This window comes from Chiloscyllium plagiosum, chromosome 30 (genome assembly GCF_004010195.1).
Source record: "Chiloscyllium plagiosum isolate BGI_BamShark_2017 chromosome 30, ASM401019v2, whole genome shotgun sequence".
Lineage (NCBI taxonomy): Eukaryota > Metazoa > Chordata > Chondrichthyes > Orectolobiformes > Hemiscylliidae > Chiloscyllium > Chiloscyllium plagiosum.
The window spans coordinates 45,254,338-45,272,164 of NC_057739.1; the positions used below are offsets into that span (position 1 = coordinate 45,254,338).

Genomic DNA, 17,827 nt, shown 5'->3' on the forward strand with positions numbered 1-17,827 from the left:
GTCTCCAAATTTGAGGAAAGACATTCTGGCTATTGAGGGAGTGCAGCGTAGGTTCACGAGGTCAATTCCCGGAATGGCGGGACTATCTTACGCTGAAAGATTGGAGCGACTGGGCTTGTATACCCTTGAGTTTAGAAGGCTGAGAGGGGATCTGATTGAGATGTATAAGATTATTAAAGGATTGGACACTCTGGAGGCAGGAAGCATGTTTCCACTGATGGGTGAGTCCTGAACCAGAGGACACAGCTTAAAAATAAGGGGTAGGCCACTTAGAACAGAGTTGAGGAGAAACTTCTTCACCCAGAGAGTGGTGGGTGTATGGAATGCTCTGCCCCAGAAGGCTGTGGAGGCCAGGTCTCTGGCTACTTTCAAGAAAGAGTTGGATAGAGCTCTTAGGGATAGTGGAATCAAGGGTTATGGGGATGAGGCAGGAACAGGATACTGATTGAGGATGATCAGCCATGATCATAATGAATGGTGGTGCTGACTCGAAGGGCAGAATGACCTACTCCTGCACCTATTGTCTATTGTGTCGCTGAGTAAAAATCCTAGAACTCCCTCCCTAAAGCATTGTACATCTACCTACAGACCATGGATCGCAGTGGCTCAAGAAGGCAGCTCCCCAACACCACCTCAAGGGTAACTAGGGATGGCCGGTAAATACTGGGAATGAATATAAAAATAAGTGGCAAAACCTCAATGGGTAGTTAATTGGTTCTTAAGAATTTTGTGATGTCCTGAGGTTGTGTTGTTATGGAAACATTAAATATTTTTCCCTTTCCTTTCCCTTTTTAATACAACCTGCAGTGATTCTCAAAGTTTACTACATTATATTTTATTAGACTCAGCTCATTGGGATAGATATGACCCAGCTGCCTATGATCCTCGATACAGAGACTACAGGGAATATGAAATGCCATACTGGTACTATGGACCTTACCGGGAGCTCTACACCGATAGGTGAGTAACAGACCACTTGAGAATAGAGTGCTTTGCCCTGTGGCTCCTTTGCCACAGTTCTCCATCTCATTGTGGAGCAGAGCCTGTGCATTTCTCTTAAGATGCCTTATACTGAAGATTGGGTAGGGTAGGGGTTGGCAATACTGTATTGGGCAAGTGGAGAGAGAGAGAATTGATCAGCTTCAACACATACTTGAGTGGGCATTGAACAGAGTTCCTCCTGGGTATTTGAGAATGATAACAAGGTTCATAAGGGTAACCTGAGGAGAGAATGCATGGGTCAGTCTTCTGGTACATTGATTATAATAGTCGAAGGGCTGGTCGAAGCAAAACTTTTATAAACTAAATTTGAAGGGTTGTTTGGATGAATCAGACTGTCTTCTAGTGTAGAGAGTTCTGAACAAAAGATTAAAATTTGAACCAGGCTATACAGGGGTGTTCTCATATAGGGGAGTCAAAATCTGGAATTGTTTTTCTTCCAAGTGTTGACCTGGTGAGGCGAGGAGAAGCAATCAGAGAGGAGAGTGCTGAAAATGTCAAAACTGAGATGGGCAGATTTTTGCTGGATTTAGTGTGGTGAGGATTAGGAGCCCGGTTGTGTAGCTGATGCCAACCTGTCATGTTTGCATGGTGTACATGTTCAAGAGGCTGGGTTTTGCCATCACACTTATACCAATAAGAGTCCACTTGCCAACCAATCTGCACACTTACACTGCATTAATGTTTTATTTTTGCATTGGTATTCTTGAGAAGTGAGGACTGCAGATCCTGGAGATCAGAGCTTAAAAATGTGTTGATGGAAAAGTGCAGCAGGTCAGGCAGCATCCAAGGAGCAGGAGAATCGATGTTTCGGGCATAAGCCCTTCTTGTTTATTGGCCTGATAAGTTGTCAGAGTTTTTCTTGCACTCATTTTTTTTTATAAACAATATTCAAACATAGATCAGTGTGCAGGACTCCTTCTGGTTCTCAACAATATTGTTCAGAATTGCTAAATGGACTTCCAAGAGACTTTCCAAGGATGGAGAGACAGTGACTGTTCTCTCATGTAGTCTGGAGTGTGGAGGATGGTTGTAACATTTGGCTGCTTGGATTTGAGTGATTCACACGGGACCAAGCGACACCTTCCATTTTCGGTTAGATTCACACATGTATTGGGACACAATTTTAACCCTTTCACCACAAGTGTGGAGGATGGTTGTAACATTTGGCTGCTTGGATTTGAGTGTCTTTGGCTGGGCAACTGAGAGCAGGTTTTCATTTGAGAATGAGGATGTGGTGCTGGGTATGGATATTGAGACATCGGAGTTTGGAGAGGGGCTTTTAGCTGACGACATTGCAGCTAGTGTTTTGTTTTTTTTTCCATATTCCCCTCTGGTCTCCTGCAGGAGCTGGTAGCAGTTCTCTGTCTTCCCCAACTTCCTGTATTACCTGTAAAATCAGTCTATTTCCTTTCAGTGATGGAAGCCAGTGTACAAATGGTTAATGTAAAGTGTTAACTGTTAAGCAACTTGTCTTTTATACAAAGTAATTTCTATACCCAGCTATGAACCACTCCAGCTCCAAGCTACACTCAACAGAGACTGATTGGAGAGGATTTGGGTGGGTGGGTGAAGAATTTTCATTCAAGGTTTCATTTATTTCAATAAATTGGGTTTTGTTTAAAAGGAGGAATGGATTTGAGAACCTCTGGCACTACGACCCTCGCTATGATGTGAGCTTCGATGAAGGTAGTCGGCAGGACCTGTACCCTGATGAGTTTGATGGGCACAGCACACACAGTGAACAGTCTGTTCACAGCGCACTGAGCTCGCACAGCGTAAGGAGCAGGCGGAGTAGCTTTGGCTCCCGCTCTCAGCAGGTGAGGAACGCTGGTAATCTCAGCAGATGTGTTAATGTACTGAGTAGTTAAGCAGTTGATCAGGGTTAATGGATTACGTTACTGGGGAAACATAAAGGGAGAGTGGTGGGACTGATGGGTGGAAGGAACAGTAAGACGGAGTAATCATACAGTCTAACAGTACGGAAGAGGCCTGTTGACACATTGAGTCTATTCTGTCAAAAATTCACTATCTATACTAGTCCCACTTTCCTACACTAAGCCTTATAGCCTTAAATGTTTTAACATTTCAAGTGCTCATCCAATTGCTTTTAATGGTTGTGAGGGTTCCCACATCAACTACCATCCCAGGCAGTGCATTCCAGACCCAGAAAACCCTCTGAGAGAACATATTTTTCGTTAAATCCCCTCTAAATCTCTTGCTGTTCACCTTAAAATTATATCACTTTGTTATTGACCCTCTGAGGGAGACAGCTGTTTTCTATTCCCCCCTGTTCATTCCCCTCAATTTTATACTCCTCTATCAGGTCCCTCCCTTAACCTTTTTCTGCTCAAAAGAAACCCACCTGAGCTTATCCAGCCTCTCTCCAGAGCTAAGCTGCTTCATTCCAGACAACATTCTGCTGAATCTCCTCTGCAACCCCTCCAGTGTAATCATAACCAGAACTATGCACATTGCTCCAACTGGGGCCTAACTGAAGTCCTGTACAGCTCCAATATAGCCTCCCTGCTTTTATTATCTATGCCACAACCGATAAAGCCAAATTTGTGCATTCTTGAGTCCCCTTTTTACCTGTACTGCCACCTTCAGGAATCTGTGGACAAACACCCAAGATCCCTCTGTTCCTCTGAGCTTCCTTCTGTCCTGCCACTCATTGAGTGTCAATCAATAAACTCTGTCCATTTAAAAAAAAAGGTGTCTTGGTTCCGAAAAAAGGTGTCTTGGTTCCGAAATAAAAACAGAATATGCTAGAGAAATTCAGGCCTGATAGCATCTGTGGAGAGAGAAAAAGACTTCAGGTTTCAGGTCCAATACAAGAAGTTCATTCAACTTTTGTGCTTCCCAAGCAGAATATGAGGTGCTCCACCAGCTTTGTTCAGGCTTCACTGCAGCAGGACTAGTATGGAAAAATCAGCACAAGAGCAAGATGGTGTATTGAAATGCCAAGTAACTGGAAGATCAGGGCTGGTCTTACTTACAGGATGGAGGTGTTCTGCAAAGCAGTGACCCAGACTGCATTTAGTCTCAAGCAGTGAATACAGATGCAGATTGTAAGAATTACAAGTAAACCTCTGTTTCACTTGGGAGATGTGTCTGGGCCTTGGACAGTGAGGAGGTAACCTGTAATTGTATGAGAAGGTGCTCTGTGGAGTGAGAAAGTGATAAAACTAGTAGAAAGTGGACCAGGGAGTCTTAGAAGGAACTGTCTGTTTAGAATTCTGACAAGGGAGGGGAAGGGAATGATGTTTGACAGCAGCCTGCTGGAGGTGGCAGAGATAATTCAGAGACTGATATCTGGTTTCTGTCTCACCGGGCATGGATCGAATTAACATTGAGGAGAGACTGGGTCTGCCACTCATGGCAGGCAAGGGGAGACTGGGTCTGTTGATATAATTAAAGAGAATGAGAAATTACTGTGGGCTATGCTGATCTTTAACTTTGGGGTTTTCAGATAAAGTGACATTCTTTTTTGATTCACCAAAACATTGTTTATTAGCTGTTGGAGACCAATACAAGAAAAATATATACTGCTATAAAAAATGAGTAAACTAAACCCAAGTGAAATTCCGTGGATGACAAATAACGTGGAAAAATTGAGGGGTTGGAAGAAATACGGAGACAGCAGGCAAGTGCATTAGAGAAAATACAACAAAGTTAGGAGAAATGTCAAAAATTAGGGAGACCAAGAGAAGCATAAAGTTAAATTGTTAAGGAACATAAACAAAATTGTGAAATATTTTTGGAAGCACATCAATTAACGATTGGAATGGGAGTGAAGTCATTGAAATGGTCACAAGATAAGTATGGTCAAGTAATGGCAGAAATATTATATTAATTAGTTTCATTATTGACTGAGTGAGAAGTAACTTCTGGATGGCATTGAATGATAAGGGTAGTGAGATGAATGATTCTAAAATCAAAGGGGATGTTTTACCCAGAGGGGGAAGAAAAATCAAAGTCAGGATGGTGGGTTTCATCTGGTTTTTAAAACCATCTAGGGAAGAGATAGCGAGGTAATACTCTACAAATTTAATAATTTGTTAGAAAAAGGTGGAGAATCAGAATATTAGTGGATAGCTACTCTAGTTTTGTATTTCAGGGGACAGAATACAGTCTGTGGATCAGTCAGCATAATATTGGTGCAACAAAAAATAATGCTGCGAAAGTGAGTTATAAAAGGATATAAATAGGTTATAAGTGGTGATTGTCCTTTCAACTAGAGTATAAAGTGGGAAATGTGAAATTGTCCATTTTGGCTGATAGTGGAAAAAAAACAGCCAATTTTTAAAATGGTGAGAGATCGCAGAGCTCTGTGATACAGAGGATCTGGCTAAATGTCTTGGAAGCCATTCAGAGAAGGTTTACCAGACTAGTATCTGGAATAGGTGGGGTCTCCAACGAGAAATAAATGGATAGGCTGGGCTTGTATTCACTTGAATTTGGAAGAATAAGAGACAACTGTATTTCAGGGAAAGCTAGGTGAGCGTTTGAGGGAGACTGGAATAAAAGATTTAGATGAAGATAAATGGGAGGATGCTTGAATGGAGCATAAATGCCAGCATAGACTGGTTGGGCCAAACTACCTATAACTGTGGCATATATCCTGCGTAAATCCCAGGCAAACCCTATAATGGTCATTCAGTAATAAAAGCAGAAAATGTTGGAAAAAAATTGACAGGTCAAGTGGAGAGAGGAACTGAGTTAGTTTTCATGTTGATAACGTGCCATTAGAGCTTGTTCACTCCAAATTTGCAGCAACCTTATTGTTTGCTTAATAAGTCAGGCTCCGTCTTATTATGAACAAATAGTTGTTTTCTTACAGCTGACCTCTGGGGAATCTTGTCATTCAGTGGGTGAAATACTGAGAGTCAAGAATGGCCTAAGCATTTTCCAAAGCTTGTGTCTGCGCACACGTCCTGTTAATTATTGTATCAGGAATTCTTGCATTCCTGTCGATTAATAGAATCTGTGTACATATACATATGTAAGCATGTCACACTGTAATTACACTTTCAGACCAAGAGCTAGGGAGCATTCTTCTGCTAGGAACATGCAGTATGATGTGTTTACATGTGTAGTTTCCATTAAAATCTGCAGATAGGAATTTAAAAGGGAATGTATAAAAATAAGGGCACTCTCTGATATTTAAAATAGGAAGAGGTTTATCCTTTCATCCTCTTCTCCAATTATCAGCACCTTCTGATTTCTCTCTCCTTCCTTGCAGAGTCAGATTTACAGGAGTCAGCAGGACTTGACTGTTGAAGCACCAGCTCACGCAGCCAGCACAGATTACACTTATGGGCAGTATTCTCAAAGCACAGTACATCCAGGCTACTCGGATTATCAGTACAGATATCCAACAGAAACAGATTGGCAGCCATTGGAGAAAGGTTTGTTCCTCTAATGTACACTACTACACATCAGTGTTTAGCCATTGTGCCTGGCCTGTTATGTCAGCACAATGTCACTTTAAAGGTGGATTCTCTATACTCATGGATACACAAATGTGTTTCAGGCTGGAATCTAATGGAGGGGTTTGAGGAGATTTATATATTGAATAATTGGTGCATATAACAGGGATCCAACAGAGTTTTGTTTAGCCTGTTTTGTGTTTTTTTTTAAACCATTTGTTCTTTTTGCTTTAGCTCCACCAAGACCAGTGACCCCTGAGAAGTTCACAGTTCCTCATCTTTGTGTCCGGTTCAGTCCCGGTGGACAGTTGCTGAAAGTGTTGCCCAACCTCCCTTCAGAAGGACAACCTGCTTTGGTGGAGCTGCACAGTCTGGAGGTACCTTTGGGAATAGGGGAGGATGGGGATGTTATCTACAGTGTCACACAGTAAGTTAGGGAGGCATGAATTTCGTGTTCTGATGCTCATTGTGTGTTTATTGATGTGCGTTACTTTGTGTTCACTACTGCTTGAATCCCTTACTCAGACCCTGCCAGGTTTCTGGCATATATATTAATAGAGCCACCTTTTTCCAATCACATGTAGAAGTTCAGACTAGAGACACTCCGGCTTCCATAGTTGAATTTCTGCCATCGCAGACTGTAGATCAGAATTCTGGGTCGCAGAGCAGTGAACTTCCCAGTGAGTGGGCGCGGGGAGCAGGGCTCCTAAATTTTTACTTTCCGAGTTGATCTTTCAGTTCTGTACTGACAGGCTATAATCTTTCACCTCTGATGGGTGACATCCAGCAAGACTTGATTCTCTCAGGTGCTGCCTGAGATATTTCCAACCTTTCCTGGTCATCAACCTTGACTAGGGGCTCAAGCTGGAATTTGATCTGTGCATGAATGTAGCCTCTTCTGTTAGAGGATTCTGTCCCCTCCTGATTCTGGAGACTTGTGAGGGAAGGAGTCCAGTGGATTGATGCACTGTTTTAAGTCAAAACTTTGGTTGGTTTTTAAGCAATAGTTGGATGAGCTGCCTATGGTTTTGGCTGACATGGACTGTTTTATTCCTCAGATGATACTGCAGCACATGCCTGAACAAGAGGATCTGAAGAAGTTCCCAGGGCCACTGGTGAAGTAAGTCTCTTCATCCCCCATCTCACTGAGCCTGCTCTTGAGCAAATCCCAGAATTTGATTTGGCTTACATGGCCTGAAAATAAAAAGCAGGTGTTAGTAAGTGATCTCAAAGCTGTCTTTACTTTGGTCTGGACATCAGTGTAGTTTACTATTCCTTGTGAAATAGGTCAGCAAGACGCTGTCTTTAGACAGAATTGTCTGGTCAGTTTGGTTCAGTGTAAAAATGAAGTATTTGCATAATGACCACAGTTCCTGAATTAAGCGCTTGCTTGGTGCAATGAGGCATGCCAGAGATTTGATTTGCACTGTACCTGAAATCCCAATGTAGATCCCAAGAGAACATTACTGATTACATCCTGTTAACAAGTGTCTTCCCTTTAGATCCTTACACTGTATCTGCAACTTCCCAGTAATTACTGGTCCGCATCACCAGGGCGGCACGGTGGCTCAGTGGTTAGCACTGCAGCCACACAGCATCAGGCTCTCGGGTTTGATTCCCGCCTTGGGCGACTGTCTGTGTGGAGTTTGCACATTCTCCCCGTGTCTGCGTGGGTTTCCTCCCACAGTCCAAAGATGTGCAGGTCAGGTGGATTGGCCATGCTAAGTTGCCCGTAGTGTCAGAGGGAAATGGGTGGGTTACCCTTCGGAGGGTCGGTGTGGACTTGTTGGGCCGAAGGGCCTGTTTCCACACTTAAGGGAATTTAGTCTAATCACCAGGTTGCCTGCAATTTCCCGCATGGCCAGCATACCCAGTTGCTGCTTAAACTGTCTTGTGCATGTTTACTAATTATTGAACTTGAAGGGTTCAAGGTTCCTTTCTGATTAATTTTCTTTAGGGAAGAGACTCATAAAGTTGACGTTATCAGTTTTGCTCAAAACAAAGCCACGGAATGCCTGAGGAATGACGAACTTCTGGATAAAGAGTCTGCCAGCCTGTTGTGGGAACTGATTGTGCTGCTGTGCAGGCAGAATGGGGTGAGTTCATGCACTTGCGACTTCCAGGGTGAAAGGTTCTCCAGCGCTAATGGCTGATTTGCAATGTTTGGGAAACAATTTGTTCAAATGTATCACGTGAGAAGGGAAGTGTGCCCTTTACCTGTGCATGTGCTGATAACTACAACATTGGCGTTAATTCAACAGCTTTCAAACTGTGTATAAAGAGGAATGTTAATCTATTTACTCTCTTCATCTTTCGTCTTGGAAAGGTGGCGAATGAGAACAGGAAGCTCTTGGCTCCTTGGAGTGACTGGGAGAACTTATTGGAGACCAGTCCCCTGATTCACTTCATCCTTGGTCTGCTGAGCTGAGAAGTGTGTGAATTAGCTGCATATTCAGTGCTGGAAGCACTAAAAGCTCAATGAGTTGACCCCTCGGGAGGTTTAGATTCAATTCCTATACCAGGCCTAAGTGCAAGCCAGGGTCACTCCAGGTGTATTGCTGAGGAGATGCCATCTTATGAATAAGCGTTAATTTGAGTCCCTGTTTCTGTGGATGCTAAATATCCCATGGCACTGTTATGAAGAATTTTACCATGTGTTAAGCCAATACATCTCCTTCAACCATCCTCACTACAGAATCCATTAGCTGGAATTGCTGTATGCAGGAAAATGTTCATAAGTTGGCAGCTGCATTTCATATTTTAAATTTGACTGTATTTCAAAGTGCTCAAATGTTTTTGCATTTCCTGAGATCGTAAAAATTGGAATTCTTTCTTTAATTCCTGTGCATCTAGTTTACTTGGCATTATGCAATTTTGCTGCTATTGGGTACAAAATCTGGCCAGTGGGTGAAGATAACTTAGTGTGTGCTGAACACCTCAAATTTAAACACAAGCTTAAATGACATTTATGTATCTTGCAGACAGTGATTGGTACGGATATTGCTGAACTCCTACTGCGGGAACATCGGTCGGTTTGGCTTCCTGGCAAATCGCCCAATGAAGCAAACCTTATTGACTTCAACAATGACTTGGTTCCACGTGCGGAGGATGAGTCTTGCCTCTTCACAGACAGCTTCCTCGATGGTAACACCACAGAAAACCCTGCCAAGGACACAGAGCGCTTCCGCGAACTGCTGCTCTTCGGCCGCAAGAAGGTGAAAGTCAGAGTTGGACCCTCAACATCTGTGCTGGCGAATACACAATTTCAGGGCAGACATAGACCACTCAGCCTCTCATCTGCTACTTTCAATATAATCATGACAATCTGATGATTCCATATTCATTCCTGTGTCCAATTATGTTTCATCCCCTTGTTTTTCAAGAATTTGTTTACATCTGCCGTAAAAAAAATAAATTCAAAGTCTCTCTTCCTGAAAAGCTGATGGAAGTAGAATTCCGAAGACATGCGACCCTTAGAGAAAATTCTCCTCTGTCTTATATGGGTGACCTTTTTGCTTTCAGCAGTGACCCCTAGTTTTCGATTCTACCACACGAGGAAACATCCCCTCCACCTTCACAGTGTCAAGATCATCAAGGATCTTAATATTTGAGTCAAGCCTTCCAAGCTACAGAGGGTACAAGCCGAGCCAGTTTAACTTTCCCTCATAAGGCAACCCACTTATTGCAGATATTAATTTAGTAAATCTTCCCGGCACTGCTTCCACTGCATTCACAATATTCCTTTAATAAAGAGACTGATACTGTATAGTAATGTGACATGATCCTTCTGGTCATTGATCCACCTATCAAGGGGAAAAGTTTCTTCCTGTATACCCTTTCTGTGCTCCTTAGAATTCTATGCACCTCAATCATGTACCATTTCAATCTCTTCCATTCCAAGAAAGATGACTCCAAGAAGGTCTGTCCAGTCTCTCTTAACTAAAACTCTTGAGCTCAGGCAGCATTTTGTTAAATCTCTGCACCCTCTCCAGTGCAATAACATGCACTCCAGAACTACACGCAACACTATCGCTGTGGCCTAACCAACGTTTTGTACAGTTCCAGCATACCCTCCCTACTTTTAAACTCTGTGTCTTGACCAATAATGGCAACTATCCCATATGCTGCCTTAACCACTGTATCCACCTATTTCGTTACTTTATGGGACCAGTGGACATGCACACCAAGGCCCCCATGATCCTTGGTGCTTCCCAGGGTCCTACCATTCATCCTGTATTCCTTTGCTTGTTTGCCGTGCCCAAGTGCATCATCTTTCACTCATCCGGACTGAATGCAATTTGCCATTATCAACCCATCTGACAAGCCTGTCATTTGCTTTCCCTGACCTTCTGCTCTCTGATCTCCGTGTTTCCAAATGCTCTCAATTCTTTCAGTCACTAGTTAGAGGCGACAGCTTACAAGAAGAATATCTGACTTTCTTCCAGACTTTGGTTACTTCATTACAGAGGACGCCACTTTCTTCTGCAGTCTGTATACTTCTGCCTCTGGATTGTTCACGCCCAAGCTGTTCACCTGCCCAGGAGTCGGTCAGAACTGGCTTTGTGCTGATGACGTCTGGCATCCGCAGCTAGTTCTGATCGCACAAACCAATCAGTTTCTGTCACTGCTGAATCTCACTCTGAACACAGTCTCCACTATGCTGTCATGTCTTGGATCTCTTCCCCCATTGCTTGAACAAAAGCAAGAGTGTCAACACAACTCACAAAATAGTTCCAGTGACTTGGTTATTTTAAAAATGCAACAGCTTCTCCTTGATTCTTTTTCCCCATTCTGGTCCACAATCCTTAAAGTTATATTTTAAAAAGCATAGTCTTTACTGCAATAAAAACAAATTGCTTGAGAATCCTGGGTCATGCAGCACTAGTGGAGAGAGAAAAAATACTAGCATTTGATTTCTGACTGAGTTCTGGAGAAGAATGGTATTGGATTTGAAGAATTAACTGTGTTTTCCTCTCTCCACAGATGCTGTCAGGTCTGTTGAGTTTCTCCAGGGCTTTCTGCTTGTATTTGATTTCCAGCATCTGCAGTATTTTGCTTTTATTTATGTGGAGTCTACAGCATCCTCTTTTGACTGGTGTTGTCTCTCTATCTACAGGATGCCTTGGAGTCAGCCATGAAGCATGGCCTGTGGGGTCATGCTTTGTTACTGGCCAGCAAAATGGACAGTCGGACCCATGCAAAGGTTATGACCAGGTAGGTCAGATTTACAGCATTCTGCAGCCCTACCCTTTGTGTTTGTCAGCTTGGTAGAACTGTAAAGCAGAGAGGTTATGTCAGATTTGTACAGGCCCTTGGTTAGACTACACAAGAAGCACTGATGCAGTCTGGTCTCAAATTAGCAAAAGGGTATAGAGGCACTGGAGAAAGTGCACCAAAGAATTACAAGGATGATACCAGAATTAAGAGATTCTATACCAGGAAAGATTAAACCGATTGGAACTAAAGCTAGAAAAGATAAGTCTAAGGGTTAACCAGATCGAGATCTTAAAATGGATGAAGCAGTTAGATAAGGTAGAGGTAGAGATGTTTTCAAAGACTTCTTTAATGTGATGACCACCGGATGTCTCATTGTTTAATAGCCAATTAAATATTTTTACAGGGGTTTTTACGTTCTTAAAGTACAGACAGTGGAGAGGATAGACAGAACAGAAACTATGGCATGAACATGTTGAGTTGAATTGCTGGGTTTCTATATTGTCAGGTTCAATATTCCTGTGTTAGCTCTCCATGATGACCCACTTGGTTGAATAGTGGACCACTGCCCTGTCTGCATTCATTGAGCCTTCAATTCTGTTCTCTTGAGAAGGGTGTTGCCTGCCTCAGGATTGGGAAGAAAAATGAAGCTTCTGCTCCCACGACATTATATCCCTGCTTTCTGCTGGTTTGGAGTTTGTGCTGGAATGTGGGCAGTGGTGGGAAAGGAGTGAGGGTCCTTATAGTTCCATGTACTGGACCAAGTGTCAGGTGGGGTGAAGAGGGAACTGGAAATAAATGACACAGGGTGTCATAGAAAGGATTCGCATCTATACAGCACCTTTTCTGAAGTCCGGACACCCAGCGTGTGTTATAGTCCTGAAATCTGCACAGTGACGTTTACAGACTAATAGTTAACACTTCTCTCTTCACTCAGGTTTGCCAACAGTCTGCCCATCAATGACCCTCTGCAGACAGTATACCAGCTGATGTCTGGGCGCATGCCAGCTGCAGCCACGGTTAGTCCTGCTAATGTTACTTATACTGAACCTCATGATTAAACTTCCCTCTATACTGTCCCCTATCAAACACTCCCAGGACAGGGACAGGACGGGGTTCGATACAGAGTAAAGCTCCCTCTACGTTATCTACATCAAACATTTCCTGGGCAAGCACAGCACAGGGTTAGATACAGAGTAAGGCTTCCCTTACACTGTCCCTAACAAACTCTCTGAGGACAGGTTACCTCCAGGAATATTCCACTGTGTTTCCTCCCTTTGGTTTGTATTTGTAAAATTCATTCTTGGAGGCTGGACAATGCTGGTATAGTCAGCATTTATTGCCCATCCATAGTAGCCCTGAGAAGGTGGAGGTGAGCTTCCGTATTGAATTATTGATGGTGGACTTGATACTGCTGACTACCTGTTTGAGGGCTGTTCAATATCACCCATGTTGGAGCAGAACTGGAGTCACATATAGAGCAGGCCTGGTAAAGTGGGGAGGTCGTGGTGAAATGGTAATGTTACTAAGCTAGTAATCCAAACCCCCAGGTTAATGTTTTGGGCATAAGGTTCACATCCCACCACAGCAGCTGGTGAAATTTGAATTGAGTTAAAAAAAAATCTGGAATCAAAATAAAGTCTCATAGTGAATGCCCCTGTCAATACAAATTGTGTGATTCACGAATGCCATTTAGGAAAGGAAATGTTCCATTTCCATGGCCGGCTTGTGAATTTATTTCTGCGGCAATGTAATTGACTCTTGACTGCTCTCTGGGCAATTAGGGATGGGAAGTAAATGCTGGCCTGGCTAGTGCTTCCCATCTCATCAACAGGGTTTTAAAAAAGGATTTCCTTTCACAAAGGGCATTAATGAGGCAGTTTTCTTTTAAAGATAGCCTACAAGGTTCATGGTTGTTTTACTGACTCTAACTTTTTATTCTTGGACTTTTTAAAAGAGTTAAATTCAAATTCTCAGACTGTTTGTCCACAGCTGGATTTGCTCCTTGAATTTAGTCCACTAACCTCATTGCTGCACGACCATTTCTGTATAAAGTGCCTTCTTCTGAAAAGTGTACAAGCAAATATTGGCAGGTTGGGTAATGAGTAGCAGGGCACTGTTGGCTTTGGTGGTGCTGCTTCCTGTGTTGAAAACCTTGTCAGTGCAGTTCAATACCAGAGACTACTGAAAAACCACCAAGTAAAACCATCAGTTTAATGAAGGACTGGGCTATGAACTGGCTTCAAAGAAAGTGTTTTGAGAGTTGCCTGTGCTCTCCAGCTTGTTTTAGTTACTGATGCACCGTCCTATAGACTGTTTGATAAGGGACATTGTATAAATCCAGGAATCTCTGGAATAAGAGGCTGCCAATCTGTAAGTCTGTTGTGTTTGTTATATTGCAGTGTTGTGGAGATGAGAGGTGGGGGGATTGGCGACCTCACCTAGCCATGGTGCTGTCCAACCTTTCCAATGGGCCTGACCTGGACAGGAAAACCATCACGACTATGGGCGACACACTCGGTAGGTCACAGCTCTGCCATGGCCTGACCTTTGGGACCTTGCCTTTTATTTTCTTCTCCCTTTCATGAAGCTCATAATCTACTTTGTACCCCACTGCCCATTTCTGTCCTCACGTCCCATTCACAACTCTGAGAGCGAGAGGATTTTGTGCCATTGTCGTCATCCAACCAAGTTTGGCAATATTGGCATCTTATGATCAATCATGCTGAGCCAGCATCTTTTTTAGATTAGATTAGATTACTTAGTGTGGAAACAGGCCCTTCGGCCCAACATGTCCACACCGACCCGTCGAAGCACAACCCACCCAGACCCGTTCCCCTACATTTACCCCCTCACCTAACACTACGGGCAATTTAGCATGGCCAATTCACCTGACCTGCACATTTTTGGACTGTGGGAGGAAACCTGGAGGAAACCCACGCAGACATGGGGAGAATGTGCAAACTCCACACAGTCAGTCGCCTGAGGCGGGAATTGAACCCGGGTCTCTGGCGCTGTGAGGCAGCAGTGCTAACCACTGTGCCACCGTGCTGCCCACTGTGACCCTCTCACTGCAGATTTATATATTTGTGCATTTTCCCCAACTTTTCTCCCTTCTGGCTGTGCTGTTGATTGGGTTACAGTCTCCATATAATCCCTAAAATGCAGATAGAGTTTGCATCAAGTTTGGCCCATCAAGTTTGCATCGACCCAGACCCAGCCTCCACCGTATCCCTGTAACCCTGCATTTTTAATGGCTAGTCCACCGAGCCTGCAAATCCCTGGACACTGGGGCAATTTAGCATAGCTAATCCACCTAACCATATCTTTGGACTGTGGGTGGAAACCAGAGCAGATATGGAGAGAACATGCAAACGCCACATAGACAGTCGTCCAAGGTTGGAATCGAACCTGGGTCCCTGACACTGAGGCAGCAGTGTTAATCACTCAGTCACCGTGCTGCCTCAGGTTTCAGTTTCTGCCACTTCATCATTCTCACTAATATTTTCTGCCTAAAGGGATTTTCATTTAGCAGATGTGTGGAAGAGAGGAGTTGACTGCCCTTCGAGGGCAGATGTCCAAAGTATTAATTGAAGTTAGTGAGAAGCAGGGCAAGCTCCCTGATGGCTGAATTCCTGCTTGACGCAAAGAAAGATGGTTATGGTTGTTACAGGCCAGCCTTGGGATATCTTCAGTTCCTTCATCAACAATCCTTCTCAATAATGTCAGAAGTGAAGATGTTTGCTGATATTTGTGCAATGTTCAGCACCATTTACCACTTTGGGTATTAAAGCCATCAGTGTCTGAATGCAGTAAGACCTGGATAGGTTCCAGGTTCGGCCTGATGAGCGGCAAGTAACTTACATGCCAAATGAGTGTCAGGCAATGACCATCACCAGGAGAGAACCTAATCATCACCCCATGACATTGAAGGTGTAGGGTGGGTGGAGGTGTTGTATAATGGTAATGTCATTGGGCTAGTAATCTAAAACCCCAGGCTGATGTTTTGGAGACAGAGGGTCGACTTTCACTGTGGCAGATGGTGAAATTCAAATTCAGTTTTAAAACAAAATTAGAATAAAAATCTAGCCAAATGATGGCCATGCAATCATTGGTGTAAAACCCATTTAATTCACTGGTGGCCTTTAAAAATTGAAATCTGCCATTCTTAGATGATCTGGTCTGTGTGACTCCAAGCCCACAGCAATGGGATTGAGTCTTAACTGCCCTCTAGGCAATTAGGGATGAACAATAAATGCCAGCCTTTCTGCTGTTGCCCATATTCCATTAGCAAATGTTTAATAAATTACCGCTGCTGAATCCTCCACGCATCCTTGTTAGTATCGAATAGAAACTGAACTGGTTCAACTGTATAATTACTATGAGTATAAGAGTAGATCAGAAGCTAGGAATCCTAGCTCCCTTTTTCCGATCTCTTTGTCTTTTCGAAGTTTGAACCTCGGACTGTTTATTTCCTAACTTTGGTTACATTGAACAAGTGTAGGCCATTCAGCCCCCCCCCCCCAAACCTGCTGTATCGTTCATTGAGAGCTTGTCTCTGCAAAAGTGAGTAATCAAAACTGTTATTGCTATTTGTAATATGAATTTGTCTATAGCTTTAGAATAGGTTGTGTGCCCAAATAGTGTTTTTCTTTTTACTTCCATTAAACTCTGTCTCTTTTGTTGCATTCTGCATGCCTTCACCTAAATATCCACACTGTTATACTGCCTGATGTTTCTCTTTAGATTTCCAAAACATTCCTCCTTCAACTCTGCCCCATGTTCTGCTTTTATTTTAAAGCCTAAGTTGAGAGATCAGCCATGATGGTATCAAATAGTAAAGCAGGTTTGAGGGGCTAAATTGCCTACTCCTAATTCTAGCATGATTCTTTTGGGTGCTAATCCCAGGAAACACTTGGTCATGCCAAACAGAATCAAGATATGGACCTCTGTCCCTGAAGAGGGTATTGCAGCTGGCTATTAACTGGAAACTTGTAAACAAAGTGATAGATTTTTGCTGGGCAAGGGGCAGTCTGGTAGAGATCAGCCACGTTCTGATTGAATGGGTGAACAGGTTACAAGGGCTGAAAGCTGCCTCTTGTTGCCATGTCACTGTGAAGGTGCTGACAGTAGGGATTCCTTCTCTTGCAGCTACCAAGGGGCTGTTGGATGCCTCTCATTTCTGCTATCTAATGGCACAAGTTGGATTTGGAGTGTACACCAGAAAGACCACCAAACTAGTTCTGATTGGCTCAAACCACAGGTGAGTTCTCATGGGTCCTTGTGCTTGACAAAGAAATATCATTAGTGTAGCACATCTTACATCCCTGAGTAATCCCACTGCTGTTCTCAGCCAGTGAAGTATGTTTGAGGTGCAGTTACTGCTGGAGAAAAGACATGTCAATTTGCACACAGCAAGTTCCTATGAGGCCAAGGCCAGCTAATCGTGTTTCATTTTAGCAATGTTTAAAGGATAAACATTGACCAGAAGTGAGATTTCCTGCTCCTATTCAAATAGTGGATATAGGTTTTATTTTCAACTGAACGAAAGACCTTGCCCTAGAAAGTGCTGCAACCCCTCAACTGTTTCAGAATGTCAACCTGTAATATTTCTTAAAGTCCCTGAAGTCTTGAAGAGGGGCTTTGGTGAGATTGCTGGTTTGGCTCAGACAGAGAAACAACGATCCATGCCAAATAAATGCACAGCCCCAAATTAATGAATATTTTTTGTCAGAGCTAAGTCTGTTGGATATGTATTATAGAGAACAGCCTCCTCTGTTGAATAGTTAAAAATACTCAGGAGACCTAAATCTCTGAGTCTGATGCTCTCTTGCCCAATCATTCTCCGTCCTTGGGTGTGCTTGCTGAGCCTTTGTTTGGCTGTTGGCTACTTGCCTTGAGTGAAATATCAACCTTTAAACATTACCATTCACCTCTCCCCTGAATTTTGTACCTGAGCCATCTTGGAATAAAAATTGACTCTTGATAAAGAGGGTTTCGTGAACTGCAGGATGGTTACTCACTCATTTCTTGGGGATTGGGCTCAGATTTGTTGTTTAATTTGGTTCCTAGGATCATAGCTGAATGTTGCTTAGCTGGAATTCAAAAAAGGCAGCCCAGAAGTAATGACCTACAATATAAGGCAGTCTTTAATAAACCAGTCGAAGATTCAGGGGAGATGT

At 43.2% G+C, this 17,827-nt stretch overlaps 1 protein-coding gene across 8 annotated transcripts in view; it reads left to right on the forward strand.

Annotated features, from left to right (window-relative positions):
• The window catches only part of sec16a (SEC16 homolog A, endoplasmic reticulum export factor), a 77,279-nt gene that overhangs the window by 32,219 nt on the left and 27,233 nt on the right, over window positions 1-17,827 (forward strand). For all 8 annotated transcript variants that reach the window (XM_043720638.1, XM_043720637.1, XM_043720635.1 and 5 more), the window contains exons 5-15: window positions 843-960; window positions 2,627-2,819; window positions 6,245-6,410; window positions 6,666-6,808; window positions 7,490-7,551; window positions 8,389-8,527; window positions 9,413-9,646; window positions 11,548-11,645; window positions 12,583-12,664; window positions 14,048-14,165; window positions 16,797-16,908. In XM_043720638.1, coding sequence (XP_043576573.1) covers window positions 843-960; window positions 2,627-2,819; window positions 6,245-6,410; window positions 6,666-6,808; window positions 7,490-7,551; window positions 8,389-8,527; window positions 9,413-9,646; window positions 11,548-11,645; window positions 12,583-12,664; window positions 14,048-14,165; window positions 16,797-16,908 — 1,465 coding nt within the window. The remainder of the gene's footprint in view (window positions 1-842; window positions 961-2,626; window positions 2,820-6,244; window positions 6,411-6,665; window positions 6,809-7,489; window positions 7,552-8,388; window positions 8,528-9,412; window positions 9,647-11,547; window positions 11,646-12,582; window positions 12,665-14,047; window positions 14,166-16,796; window positions 16,909-17,827) is intronic.